Source organism: Sphaeramia orbicularis, chromosome 11 (assembly GCF_902148855.1).
Source record: "Sphaeramia orbicularis chromosome 11, fSphaOr1.1, whole genome shotgun sequence".
Lineage (NCBI taxonomy): Eukaryota > Metazoa > Chordata > Actinopteri > Kurtiformes > Apogonidae > Sphaeramia > Sphaeramia orbicularis.
The window spans coordinates 218964-234193 of record NC_043967.1 but is presented as its reverse complement, the minus strand read 5'-3'; the positions used below and the strand labels follow the sequence as shown (position 1 = coordinate 234193).

Genomic DNA, 15230 nt, shown 5'->3' with positions numbered 1-15230 from the left:
TGGAATTTAATATAATTTGACATACACAGGACTGGTACCAAGCTTCAACTTTGTACGAAATATCGTTCTTCTTTCGGCACCAACTGCCTTAAAGGCAGTCCTTTAACCCTTTATAGTTCACTCATAGACATACGCTGAAATTCAACATTTCAACCTTAGTGTGTTTTTGACAGAAACAACAAGACTGTGTTTACCTCCAACAACAAGGAGGTTATGTTTTCATCTGGGTTTGTTTGTTTGTTTGTTTGTTTGTTTTCAAGATAACTCAAAAAGTTATGGACGGATTTGGATGAAATTTTCAGTAAATGTTGATACTGGCACAAGGAACAAATGATTATGTTTTGGTGGTGATGGGGGGACGGGACGGGGATGGGACTGATCTGATCTGCCTTGGCAGAAGTCTGCGCTCTCCGAGTGCTTTTCTAGCTCTGATTGATTTCATTTGATTTCACAGTAAACCTCATGTAATTCACAAACTACACTTTTCATCACTGATCACATGATTGGGCCTTGTGTCAGAAGAGCTGGAGAAATAGTTTAGTCCAGTGAATTAATTTTTTTTTTTTCTTTTTTTTTTTTTTACTTTTTATCTCAATCAGGTGACAGAGCTGAAAGGCTTGGCCACTCACATGCTGGTGGGTAGTGTGATCTGTGAAACAAAGGAGCTGTTTACGGCTATGCCTCAGGTAGTGGCAGTAGACGTCAATGACCTGGGAACCATCAAACTCAACCTGGAGGTCACCTGGTAGTAAGTATTCCACAGCCATACAAGCATCATGTTGTCTTCACTTGAAACAGATTGTCTAGTTAGTTAATGCTTCTTAATGTACAGGGCGTGATAATCACAAGAATCATAGAGTTGCAATTATTTTACTAGCCATGTCAGTTTGTTCAGACTAGAGTTCCAGTTCAGATCAGTGTCCATATGACTTGTGCTTTTCCGCCATCTGGTGGAGACACATGACAATTGCAGTATTAAAAAATATAATAATTTGAGTGAACATTTTTGTCCATTGATTATAATCTCCGGTGTTCACTCTCCAAAATGATGACAAAGGTTTTCGCAGATTCCTCTGCTAAATGGAGATGAACAAGCACTGTGCAGCCAGTGGTTCTGTAATGTACAGTTTCAACTAGGATAATGTGGAGAAATGAAGATTAGATTAGAGTTTGGCTGTAGCAAACACCTAGTTAAATATTGGTTTCTGTATCTTGTGAAGACAAATTGGTCACTATAATACATTTAACATGAGATTAACTGATGGAGGCACTAATTCTTCATTATCTCAGAGTAGAAGAAGAAGAAGAACGGGAAATGATGCGTTAATCAAACAATGGAACACAATGTGGAAATAATGGCGGACTTACAGTTCTTTTAGTTTCACCCCACTGGGTGTATGTAACTGAAGGGGGAAGATAATTAGGAGTATAGAAAATCATTATTATAATAATATTATAATAATATTTAGTGCTTGTGGCAGATCTAGTACCTGGCAGACCAACTTCAGAATATAATATCTGCATACCTACAGACAGAGAACGTGTCTCTCCAATTATTATTTAGTGCAGAGAATTTGTATTCTTTTTTCATAACATGATTGAAGAGAGCCCTTAAATCAGGGCTCTCAAACATGCGTCCCGGGGGCCAAATGCGGCCCACCAAAGGTTCCAATCCGGCCCATGAGATGAATTTACAAAGTGTAAAAATTCCACAGTCCAGGCTGTGGAACTCATGTTAGTGTGGGTTCCACATCCAGACCAATCTGATCTACAGTCAAATAAGAACAGCAGAAGAACCCACACAAAAGAAGGACTGTAGATTTTCTTCTTGGTTTGATGTGAAAAAAATATTACATTATGTCTATAAATAATGACAACTTCAAATTTTTGTCTGTTTTAATACAAAAAATAACAGTAAATTACGAAAATATTTACATTTACAAACTCTCCTGGAACAATAAAATGTGAATAACCTGAACAAATATGAACAACCTGAAATGTCTAAAGAAAAGTGTTTAGTGTCTGTAGATCTGATCCATAATGCACATGTAGAAATGATCAACTGAGGCATAATATTGTTAAAATTCCACTTATTTTTCTTAATAAATTTCAGTTTTTTCAAGTTATTCACATCTTTCTTGTTTGGATAGTTTATAGAAGTAATTTTCATAATTTAATGTGGGTTTTTTTGCACTAAAACAAAGACAAACATTTGGAGTTGTGATTATTTCTAGGTTATTCTGTTATTATTTTACTGGTTCGGTCCACTGGAGATCAAACCTACCTGAATGTGGAACCTGAAAGAACATGAGTTTGAGAGCCCTGCCTTAAATAGTCCCTACACCAGGTGAATCACCATGCAGTTACACATTCCAAGGTTTGTTTTTTTTTCTTCACCTGATCAGTCCCTTCGATTCAGAGGACCTAACTCTGTCATCTGGCAACGTGAGCAAAGCCACAGCGCTCCAAAGACGAGTATCTGTCTACAGCCAGGGCACACCGGAGACCCCCACCTTCCAGGACACCTCCTTCTTTGTGAGTCCAGCCTCCCGTGGTGGGAAACACTGGGTTCTGGGGCATTCTGGGTTTGTTCTCAGCATATGCGCAGAATTACAGACGATGTCTTCTGAGCAGTCAATATTACCGTGTTATTACCAGAATAGTTTATTTTTACTGACTATTGTTGTTTGAATCATACAAGATAGCTGTTGCACACTCCTTTTTGCACACTTGCGTTTGAATAAATGAAGCGACTGACTATCGGACATTCAATCCCAGATTTTGCATATTTTTCTGATAATGCAAGTGCTTCCCCTAAACTAACCCTCACCCATTTTCCTGCTGTCCTCCTCTCCTTTGCATTTTCACATCAAACCTCCCCCTTTTACCCACACTTTACACATGCATCCATCTTTTTTTTCCCTTGCTCACACGTCCTTACTCAAACACCCAACACCTTGTCCTATTTGCCCGCTTGCATTGTGTAAAGAAGTGGCGGCCATATCCCGTGGAGCGCCAGCACCTGTCCTTCCTGCACATGCTCCGAGACACCCTGCTAGAGAAGCTAAGGCGCAGTCGCTCATTTGGTGACCTGGCCTCACTTCGGCCAAGACCTAAATCCAGTCTGGAGGTCTATGTGAGTGTGTTGTGGACCCTCCCTCTTCCCTAACCTCACTCTTTGCCTCTGTCTTGTGTGGACCCTACTATTTTGAGGTGATGGCGGATGTACTTGTTTGCTGGCATGAACACGCTACCGGCTGGTCTAGTCACCATCTGTGAGCAGCAAAAGGCCATTTGTGGCTGTTGTAACCTATTTAATGTGTCTTTATTGTGTTTGTATGATGTGATCTTAGTTGATCGGAACTATTCAAAAGAATTTACAGCAAAGTTTGGAGGAAATGTTTTGATCTTTCATTCTCTTGTGTAGCACTGGGTACCAAACTTCAGCCATGTCATGGCTCATATAGTCCAAAAATACCTAGTCTTTCAATACCAAATTTTGATGCCTAACCACAAAAATGTCCTTGTGCCGAGCGCTTATAATGCTTCTTATTGGATGTTTAATTTTATGTTACATGAATGTGTTGCTCGCTGTTACCCTCTTAAAATCCACCACATTACCTACAACCCATTTTAGGGTTATGGTTACATTGGAGCCATTGTTAAATTGACAGTGAGGCTGTGTTTCAGCCACATGTGGAACAGGAAAATTATAAGATGTTACATTTCAAATTAAATCTAATGGATGCATAGTGGCCTTAGACTTCTGTCTTAAATTTAATCCTAACCCTAGTTCAGGCGTAATGTTACATTTAACCCTTTCATGCATGAATTAGGAGAACCGTAATCAAGATTTTTTTTTCCTGAGTGTTTTTATTCCTCTTTAGGCATGAAAAAAACAAACAAAAAAACAATGCAATTGAATTTTTTTATGAACCTAGTTTTCATGGAGTTACAAAAATGTCCACTCAGCTGGAGACCATGTTTGATTTTAGAAGCAAAGAAACATGCATTTACTGATCTACTGTGTGAGAACTATGAAATAAAAACATTTTTAAAGTTGTTAATCTGATGTTTTCTCACATTTTAACATACACTAATATTAACTGTTAATCACTTCATGGAGATGGTATGCAAAAAAACACCAACTTTTTTTTAATAAAATTAGGAATTAGGATGTTTTGGGGGTTTTTTTACGTTCAAACATGTTAGTGCAGTTCAGGTTTATCTAGAACAGAAAAGCTACAGTAATGGTCTGAATTACAGTGTATGGGGTGATGCATAAGTGTCCACTGTGTTGGCTGATATGGAATTAAAACCATAAAACACACAAATATACAAGACAACACCTTTGAACAGCTGTCCACTGTAGTGACCATGATGCATGAAAGGGTTAAAACATATTTAAACTGATGTAGTTTAGGTTGCGTTAACTACAGACCGTTCAAATTAAGTCTAACATACATATTGGCCAAACACATTTTCTGTTTTAACCACGACATCTATTCTTCCATGAAAAGACTGAGGGTAACAGGTTAATTATTTCGACATCTCTGCAGGTTATGGTATCAACACTGGTATTGAATATAGCTTTTTGAACAATACCCAGTCCTACTCTTGTGTTTGCTCTTATCTCTTACATGCAATGATTTTAAACTACGATATATCTGTATCTATAGCTAATCCATTTTTTTAGCCTGATGCATTTATTCAACTATTTTTCATTTCAGTCTACTTTGCCAGATGACATCTTTGAAAATGGTGGCTGTGGTGTTGCAGAATGCAAGCGTCTTTCCTTCACTTTCTCTGACACTTCCGGTTCCACTCCAAGCCCCGCCCCCAGCTCCCACTCCCCAGGCCAATCCAACCCTGAGATCACTGTCACACCCCCAGAAACAGATGTATTACCCTTACAAATTCTCACCACAAGAGAGGATTCGATTGTAGAAGAGCATTTAGCTGAGGAAGAGGAGGAGGAGGAGGAGGATGGGGAGACGGGCAGCAGAGGGAGCAGGGTCAGTGGGACGAGTGGGAGCCTGGCCAGCGATGAAGGGGAGGTGGCAGAGGACTCAGAATGGGAGCGCACCGAGTCCCAGCGAAACTCAGGCTCCAACTGTGGCTCTGCAGCTCCATCCATATGCTCGGACAGCCACCTGTCCACAGTGGCACCGGAGGACGTCTTCCTGGACCACACAGATGAGCTGAAGCCTGTGGAACTGGACACGGAGGAGGCAGGCAGCCTGACCAGGCAGCTCGTCAAGAGGCTGACCTCTTCAGAAATTGAGCCACCGAGAGGGATCTCCACAGAGGGCGGAGGAAACCTGAGCTGGGCAGGGGAGGGCAGCAGGGCTTTCCTGGAGAGCAGCCTGGAGGAGGCCATCCACAGCCTGCTCATGAGGCTGGAGGCTCTGACTCACCGCTGCCACGAGCTGCAGGACCTGGAGCAGGAAGTGATGCGCCTGGAGGACATACTGAAGGTGAGGGAAGCCTTGTGCATTCTGGACTAATATTCTTAAGCTTCAACTGTCTCATCAAAATTATGTTGACATATCCAAACTAGAGGCACTCAGAGAGCACAGACCTCTGCCAAGGCAGATCAGCCCCCCCACCCCACCCCCCCGATCACCACCAAAATTGAATCATTTGTTCCTTGTGCCAGTATCAACATTTCCTGAAATTTTCATCCAAATCCGTCCATAACTTTGAGTTATTTTGAACACAGACAGACAGACAGACAAACAAACAGACAAACAAACCAACCGATCGGCGTCTTTGTCTTTTGTCGTTTTTGTTTGCAATTTTTTCAAACATCTACTCTGATGAAACTACTGGTCGGATTCATTTTTTAAAAAATTGTAGCTTCCTTGGGACACTGTCTACAAAGTTTGTTCACAGTTTTGAGAAATTTAGATTTTTGAATTTTTGACAGATTTTTGAAATGATAAAAATGTACCTTTACTTATAATGGGCCATGTTTTGATGGTTTATAACATGGAGGTGGTTAGAGATGATGATAATAATAATAATAATAATAATAATAATAATAATAATAATAATAATAATAATAATACATTTTATTTACAGGCGCCTTTCAGGACACTGTACAAAGTTGTTAAAAATAAGTAAAAGACAATTAAATTACACACATACATATATAAACACATAGGTTCATAAAATGGCAGTAGATAAAAGTGGAATTATGGAATGGAGTAGGCCTGTCTGAATAAATAAGTCTTAAACTGGGATTTGAAGGTGGTAATAGAGTCAGAGTTTTTTGTGTGTTCCGGGAGATATCAATATATTTGCTATTGAACACTCATATGAAGTCATATATGGACTTTCATTTAATTTGATGAGTTATGAAAGTACCACCCACTTCTATTGGGAGATTGATCAAGACCACAGGACTCTAACATAGTGGCAGAACCTGACAACCTCACAAATTCAAATTATTGATTCTTGATAGACCATGCCGGTGAGATACAGGGCCATTGGTCCTATTTTTTTCATTTTATAGAATAATATAGAATAGAATAATATTAATGCCCCCTGCATTATGTTTTATCTCAACAATATAATTGTTGATAATGGATTATCTAAATGGCGTTGATCCTGAAGGTAGATGCATTTGTTCTGTTTGTTTGAAATAATTATACAGGGTGTATCAGAAAAAAGAAGACTCTTAGAAAAAACAACATAAAAACCAAAATGCAAAGATATTTTGAAAATCTGGTCATAGGTTTTTATTGACAAGATAATTCTCCTTTGATTGACGCCAGTGTCCTGGGTCAGTTTTCATGCTTCAGTGAACGACGCTAATTTAAATTCTGCAAAATAAATGTCTTGTGTGCATGGAAGTGTAAGGGTTAATATGAGATCTGTTGCCATGGATGACAAGTTCCATTGGTCTTATACTTGCATGCATAAAACGGGAAAAAAATAATTACGTCAACTTCCCACCATCAATACAAAGATTTCACACATTGGTGACAAAAATTAATAGCAAAATTTGCTCAGTGAGTCAAGATTTGGGTTTTCCACTTAAGGATTTGAATTGAAGGCACACACTTCCACACCTAATCCTGCCCCTGTCCTTCCTCAGGAATTCCACTTCAGCTGTGATGATGCAATCATTTACGTACAGGGGTTGGACAAAATAATGGAAACACCTTAAAAAATCAACAAAATATAATTTAATATGGTGTAGGTCCGCCTTTTGCAGCAATTACAGCCTCAATTCTCCGAGGTATTGATTCATACAACTTGTGAATTGTTTCCAAAGGAATTTTCAGCCATTCTTCAGTTAGAATACCCTCCAACTCTTTTAGAGACGATGGCGGTGGAAATCGACGTCTTACTTGAATCTCTAAAACTGACCATAAATGCTCAATAATGTTGAGGTCTGGGGACTGTGCCGGCCATACGAGATGCTCAACTTCATTAGAATGTTCCTCATGCCATTCTGTAACAGTTCTAGCTGTATGGATTGGGGCATTATCATCTTGAGGTGAAGGTGTTTCCATTATTTTGTCCAACCCCTGTATGCTGACAAGCTTAAAGAATCCTCACTAACAGCATTAACCCCTTGTGTTTGGCATGATAGACTCAAACCTACTGGAAGTGGTGGAAGAGATTACAAATGCATTGGACAATAAAAACATCTGCAATTGGAATATTTATTGACTTAAAGAAAGCTTTTGACACAATCATTCAATTTAATCCATAAACTGGAAAGGTATGGCATCAGGGGAGTGGCTTTGAACTGGCTCAAACGCTCTTTGACAGGGAGACAGCAGTGTGTCAAGATGGATGAGTACGCACCTGGATGTCTGGACCTTGCTTGTGGGGTCCCTCAGGGCTCAATATTGGGGCCCAAATTTTTCAATTTATATATAAACAATATATTCAATGTATCTAAAGCATTAAATATTATTTGCAGATGATACAAATATATTCTATTGTAGTGATAATTATTATAAACTTATTGATATGGTAAATAATGAATTAACCAAAATAAAATTATGGATGGACATGAATAAATTATTGTTAAATTTAAACAAGACCAAGGCATTGTTGTCTAGTTATTATAAAGAAAATTCTGAATTACTCATATGCATAGATATATAGATACCCTATAGAAATAGTGTCAGAACACACATTTTTAGGAATAATTATTGACAGTAAATTAAGCTGGAAATCCCACATCAGGTTCATCCAAACCAAAGTATCCAAAAGCATTTCCATCATTAACAAAGCTAAACACGGACTGGATTAGAAGTCACACTATATGTTGTATTGTTGTCTGGTCCTGCCATACCTAACCTACTGTATAGAATTATGGGTAATAACTATAAAACTACTCTATACCCTCTCTTTATATTACAAAAGTGTGCAGACAGAGTCTTACATCAGTTTGGGTATTTGGATCTTACTTAGCCCTGCGATGAACTGGTGACTTGTCCAGGGTGAACCCTGCCTTCGCCCCTATGTAGCTGGGATAGGCTCCAAGCGACCCCCGTGACCCTCGTAAGGATAAAGCGGGTTCAGAAAATGAATGAATGGATGAATGGATCATACTCAGTTATTATTCCTGCAGTCAAAACTATTAAAACTCCATGATTTAGTACATTTTAATACAGTTCAACTGATATATAAAGCTATTAAAAATGAACTACCAGCCAACATACAAAAACTTTAAGCCCATGGGGGGGGGGGGGGGTATATAACCTGAGGGGATGTGGGAATTTCCAAGTCTAGGCAGCAGGAACAACCAAGACAAGTTTGTGTGTATTGGTTTGTGGGGTTAAGCTTTGGAATGGGGTGGGGGTAGACCTTTGGCGGTGTCCAAACATTCAGAAATTCCAAATAATGTACAAAGAAATGGTTTTGTCACAATATATTGCTGAAGGAAGGCTGTGATCGTACTTGGATTGTCAGGTTGTTATATTGTATTGTGAGTGTGTACATACATGGGTGTGCAGATGTGGGTTGTTTTATAGATGGTTGGTATATAGATTAAAAGTTTTCCTCCTCACAGGCACACGTTATAGAGAAAAAGCGGAACGTAGCTTCATGTCTGAAAACAGCTGTCAATCATCACGAGAGAGAGAGAGACAGACAGACAGACACACAGACAGACAGACACACAGACAGACAGACACACAGACACACAGACAGACACACAGACACACAGACAGACACACAGACACACAGACACACAGACAGACACACACACAGACAGACACACAGACGGACAGACAGACAGACAGACAGACAGACACACAGACACACAGACAGACAGACACACAGACAGACACACAGACAGACAGACACACAGACAGACACACAGACGGACAGACAGACAGACAGACAGACAGACACACACACAGACACACAGACACACAGACAGACAGACACACAGACAGACACACAGACAGACAGACACACACACAGACACACAGACAGACACACAGACACACAGACAGACAGACACACAGACAGACACACAGACAGACAGACAGACACACAGACACACAGACGGACAGACAGACACACAGACACACAGACAGACACACAGACACACAGACGGACAGACAGACACACAGACGGACAGACAGACAGACAGACAGACAGACACACACACAGACACACACACAGACACACAGACAGACAGACAGACACACACAGACACACACACAGACACACAGACGGACAGACAGACACACACAGACACACACACAGACACACAGACACACACACAGACACACAGACAGACACACACACAGACAGACACAGACACACAGACGGACAGACAGACACACACACAGACACACAGACAGACACACAGACAGACAGACAGACACACAGACAGACAGACACACAGACACACAGACAGACACACACACAGACAGACACACAGACAGACACACAGACACACAGACAGACAGACAGACACACAGACAGACACACAGACACACAGACACAGACACACAGACACACACACAGACAGACACACAGACAGACACACAGACAGACACACAGACACACAGACACAGACACACAGACAGACACACACACAGACAGACACACAGACAGACACACAGACAGACAGACACACAGACACAGACACACAGACACACACACACACAGACACAGACACACAGACAGACACACACACAGACAGACACAGACACACAGACGGACAGACAGACACACACACAGACACACAGACAGACACACAGACAGACAGACAGACACACAGACAGACAGACACACAGACACACAGACAGACACACACACAGACAGACAGACACACAGACAGACACACAGACACACAGACACAGACACACAGACAGACACACACACAGACAGACACACAGACAGACACACAGACAGACACACAGACACAGACACACAGACAGACACACACACAGACAGACACACAGACAGACACACAGACAGACAGACACACAGACACAGACACACAGACACACACACACAGACACACAGACAGACAGACACACAGACAGACAGACACAGACACACAGACAGACACACAGACACAGACACACAGACACACACACACACAGACACAGACACACAGACAGACAGACAGACACACAGACAGACACACAGACAGACAGACAGACACACAGACACACACACAGACAGACACACAGACACACAGACAGACAGACAGACACACAGACAGACAGACACACACACAGACAGACACACAGACAGACACACAGACACACAGACAGACAGACACAGACAGACAGACAGACAGACAGACAATTTCTTAAATAAATTTGGTGATGATTGATCGCAGTTTTCAGGGATTAAGCTACTTTACAGATTTATTTAAGAAATGATCTCTCTGTCTGTCTGTCTCTCTCTCTCTCTTGTGATGATTGACAGCTGTTTTTGGACATGAAGCTACGTTAAGCTTTCTCTCTATAACGTGTGCCTGTGGGGAGGAAAACTGTTAATGCCTGTAGCATCCATAAAAGTGGGGTTTTTGTTTGGATTTTAGCAGAGCTGAAAGTGGGCATGACTAGAGATGTCCACATGAAATTTGATGATGATTGATCGCAGTTTTCAGGCATTAAGCTGCTTTAATCTTTTTTACATTAAATGTTTGAGGCTGTCCCAGTGGTGTCAGTCACCCTTTCATATGATGAGTCTTTGTGAAAATATGAATGAAAACAGCAGCTGTGCACATCCACAGGCTTTTCCTTATAGCAGGTAAAAAATAGATGCCATCAGCAGCAAAGGAGATCAGCTTACTGTTCTCTTTACTTATCGGCTGATGACAGCTCAACTTTAGTGGCTGTAAAAGCCAGGGGGTGGAGTTGATTAGAATACTAGAAAACGGCACTTTTTACACCATCAAAAGTGACATAGAGTGCCCTAAAATACGGCGTTTTGAATAGCTGTAAGACGTCACTTTTTACGCCCCTCTTAAAACAGTACATGACAGCATAAAAAAACAGTGTTTTTGTAGGAATTTACACCACATTTTATGGCGTTTTATATTTGTATGCCACATTTTATGGCGTTTTGGTGGTTTGGACACCGTTTTTGACGGCGTTTTAATATCAGACATGTTGTGGGAGTGGTGAATTGTGATAGAGTTGGCCTGCCATAAGAATGAATGATGTAGGCACGGATCTGGGGAGGATCAAACTTTAGATGCTTATAAGATGAGGTCTCTCTCTCTCTCTCTTTCTTTCGGAGGTGCAGCCATACAGCTGCAGGCACCAACACCAGCATGGAATCCCCAGGTGCACAGCCAAAAATAAATAGATGATCAATAGGAAAACGATGTGTCAACTAAAAAAATTGCTGTCGACTAATTTTCATGATCGATTAAGTCAGCTAATGGCGGCAGCACTAATATTATGTGATTAGGTACTAACAGTCAGAGGACTGGAAACAGGGGGTAGGACTAGATGAGCAGTGGTGTCTTCCTACTTCCTTTCAGGTTTTGTTTTTTTGTCCTAAGTTTTGTATTATACAGGTGTCTGAAAAAAACTAAACTAAACTAAACCTGTTGTTAATGTGAAATCTTTGTATCGATGGTAGGGGGTTAACATGTAATTATTTGTTTCCTGTTTTATGCATGTAAGTGTAAGACCAATGGAACTTGTCATCCATGGAGACAGATCTCATATTAACTCTTTCACTTCCATGTGCAAAAGACTTTTATTTTGCACAATTCAAATTAGCATAGTTCACTGAAGCATGAAAACTGACCCAGGACACTGGTGTCAATCAAGGGAGAATTACATGGTCAATAAACACATATGAGCAGATTTTCAAAATGTCTTCTCATTTTGGTTTTATGTTGTCTACTTTTTTCTGATACACCCTGTGTAGGTGATGCTGATAACAATGTTTTTTTGTTTTGTTTTGTTCTTATTCTAGCTTTTGTACCAAGGAAGCAACAAATGTCTTCATAATACAAATTACTTTTTATTCCTACATCACATTATCTTCCAATGAAAACACATTCATGGTTTTATGAAAAAAAAAAACATGATAAACATGATAAAAACATGATAAGAAAACATGATTATAACCCAACAGATGATCATAATTTACTGCCACTGATGAAGCGACATAGTTGTCAGTCACCAAGGCTGATGTCACAAATTATTTTGTTTGCTTGTTACAAAAAGAACCACTTGCTTGATGGACAGTGTCTGCTGGTCACAGTAACACTATTAAAATTGTTATGGTTAAGTTTAGATATTGACAGCACTAGGTTAGGGTTCAGTGTAACTGGGATTGGCTCCAGCTCCACTGTGGCCCTCTGGAGGATACAGCGGTTCAGAAAATGAATGAATGAATGTTCTGCTAATATGTTGCAATTTTTTTTATTAGTATTTCCTAACCATAATCAAAATACTTAAGATTATAGGATTTTTCTGCTTAATTTCAAGATGTTTTCTCTGTTGGGTTTCTGTAAATTGGCTTGAGAGTCTGGTTTTGACCAGCTCTACATGTAAAGTGTCATGAGATAACTTTTGTTGTGATTTGGCGTTATATAAATAAAATTTGATTGATTGATTGATTGATTGATTGACTGATTGATTGATTGATTGATTCTCTGGTGGCAAAGTCTAGAATCAGCTACTGTTCACTCCAACAAAACCTCTAGGACGCACCACTTTTTCAAATGTGTGTGCATCTTACTAAAATGAATGAAAGTTTTGTTGCATTGCAGTAAAACAAACTATGTATGTAAAAACTTATATGGACTGCAGTTTTCCAACATATTGCAGCATATATTATGATTTGTAGTTTACAGTTTTATCACTTAACCTGGTCTGCCAACTGTGTCAGCCTGTGTCTTTCATCATGATGAAATCTTAATCACACCTCCTCTGTGCAGTGTCGACTCCCTGGCCACAGAAGCCGGTCTTCCAGTCTCAGTCTGACAGTAGAGAGTGCCCTGGAGAGTTTTGACTTCCTTAACACCTCTGACTTTGATGATGAGGATACTGGAGACGACAATGCTGTCCTCAACATTCCCCCTCAGAGGTCTCCGCTTTTTGATGCTGATGCAGAAAGGATGGGGTAAGTGGAGGAGAACATAGGGACATGTGCCAAAATTATGTAGGCCTTTAGCTCCTGAATGAGCTAATGATGTGTTTAGTTCAGTGTTTTTCAACCTTGGGGTCGGGACCCCATGTGGGGCCGCCTGGAATTCAAATGGGGTCGCCTGAAATTTCTAGTAATTGATAAAAATAAAATTACTAATAAAAATATATGTTGAGTTGACAGAGGCAATCCCAATCCGTAACAGACATGGCAAACTGTGGTTGTGAAACTGCAGCACTGTGGTTCTGTTTCTGTGTCAAATGTTCACTGTGGTCAGTTTCAGATGCTGCAGCTCTTTCATAATTCATAGTTTGAGTTCTTGTTTGTTCAGTATTAATTGTCCTCCTTGTAAATCACAGCTGGACTGACTGGACAGATCCTGACCAAGGAAAGTCCAATTCTCCCTTTGTGCAGTAATCTACACCTGGATTTACTGCCTCTGTCCACAATAATAGACATTATACAGACTAAAGGTCCTCTAACATTAACGTTTATTTGCAGCATAGTATAGCAAACTATTACATGATCAAAAACAAATTAATTGTTGCCCAAAAAAAAAGTCTGCATTTTGAATGTCTGGGGTCGCCAGAAATTTATGATGTTAAAATGGGGTCACGAGCCAAAAAAGGTTGGAAACGACTGGTTTAGTTAGAAATGATAGTGTGTTTAGATAGAAATGCTTAATATTGAGTCAGTTTTTTTTAAACATTACTGACGTCTATTTGTGTTTCTTTACTCTATCTCAGGGCCCAGCATCCAGAAGCCAGGGGACACCTAAGTGAAGCCCTGACAGAGGACACCGGTGTGGGCAACAGCGTGGCAGGAAGCCCCCTACCGCTTACGACTGGAAATGAGAACCTGGATGTGGCAATCGTCATCCACCTCCAGTACTGTAATCACCTCATTCAGGTACAATTTCCCTTTGATGTAGGAAAATATATCTCAGGCAGTAAATACACAGTGTTCATTCATCTTCTGAACCCGCTTTATCCTCACTAGGGTCGGGGTGGGGGTGGGGGGGCTGAAGAAGTCTCTTGGATGACAGATGAAAGTTTTCAAAAGAGCTAAACCAGTCCAGTTGACCCGAGAAGAACTACCAAGAACAAACATGTGTAACAGACGTCTACAATCCCTTTGTGTTTTTGTAGCTGCTGACCAGTGGGGTGGGGGTGTGGCAGCGTCGCAGTCTCCTCCTCAAACTGTCCAGGCAGACCCAGCTGTTAGAAGACCTTGCAGAGCTCAGTATGGATCAACTGGCACCAATCACATGTGCTGCTGATGGTAGGTCCCCAGAAATGAACACATGACTGTGCTTTTACTGGTGCTGTAGAACCTGGCAGTGCGAATGTGCCATTGTATGAGTAATTTGCTTTACAAACCACGGCTGGTGAGTATTTATGTCTTGAAATATGACTGGAAATCCACAGTACAAGCCAGCTTCACACTAGCCGCCGCTTGTCAGCGCTGTGCTTGCACATGCTCCGTCCAGCAGGATCAGTCTGCACTCGCTCAGTTCACATGGTCATCTCATTGATTATGAGAGAAAACATGAGAGTAACTCTCCTTCCAAACAATAATCCTCCTCCTCCTCCCCACTCCTCCGTCTTCCTCTCATGCAGATC

At 40.7% G+C, this 15230-nt stretch overlaps 1 protein-coding gene across 2 annotated transcripts in view; it reads left to right on the top strand.

The window, feature by feature from the left end:
* ripor2 (RHO family interacting cell polarization regulator 2) overlaps nucleotides 1-15230 on the top strand; it is a 144166-nt gene that overhangs the window by 119033 nt on the left and 9903 nt on the right. For both annotated transcript variants that reach the window (XM_030147432.1, XM_030147433.1), the window contains exons 11-16: nucleotides 600-748; nucleotides 2406-2535; nucleotides 4731-5477; nucleotides 13400-13584; nucleotides 14355-14517; nucleotides 14757-14889. In XM_030147432.1, coding sequence (XP_030003292.1) covers nucleotides 600-748; nucleotides 2406-2535; nucleotides 4731-5477; nucleotides 13400-13584; nucleotides 14355-14517; nucleotides 14757-14889 — 1507 coding nt within the window. The remainder of the gene's footprint in view (nucleotides 1-599; nucleotides 749-2405; nucleotides 2536-4730; nucleotides 5478-13399; nucleotides 13585-14354; nucleotides 14518-14756; nucleotides 14890-15230) is intronic.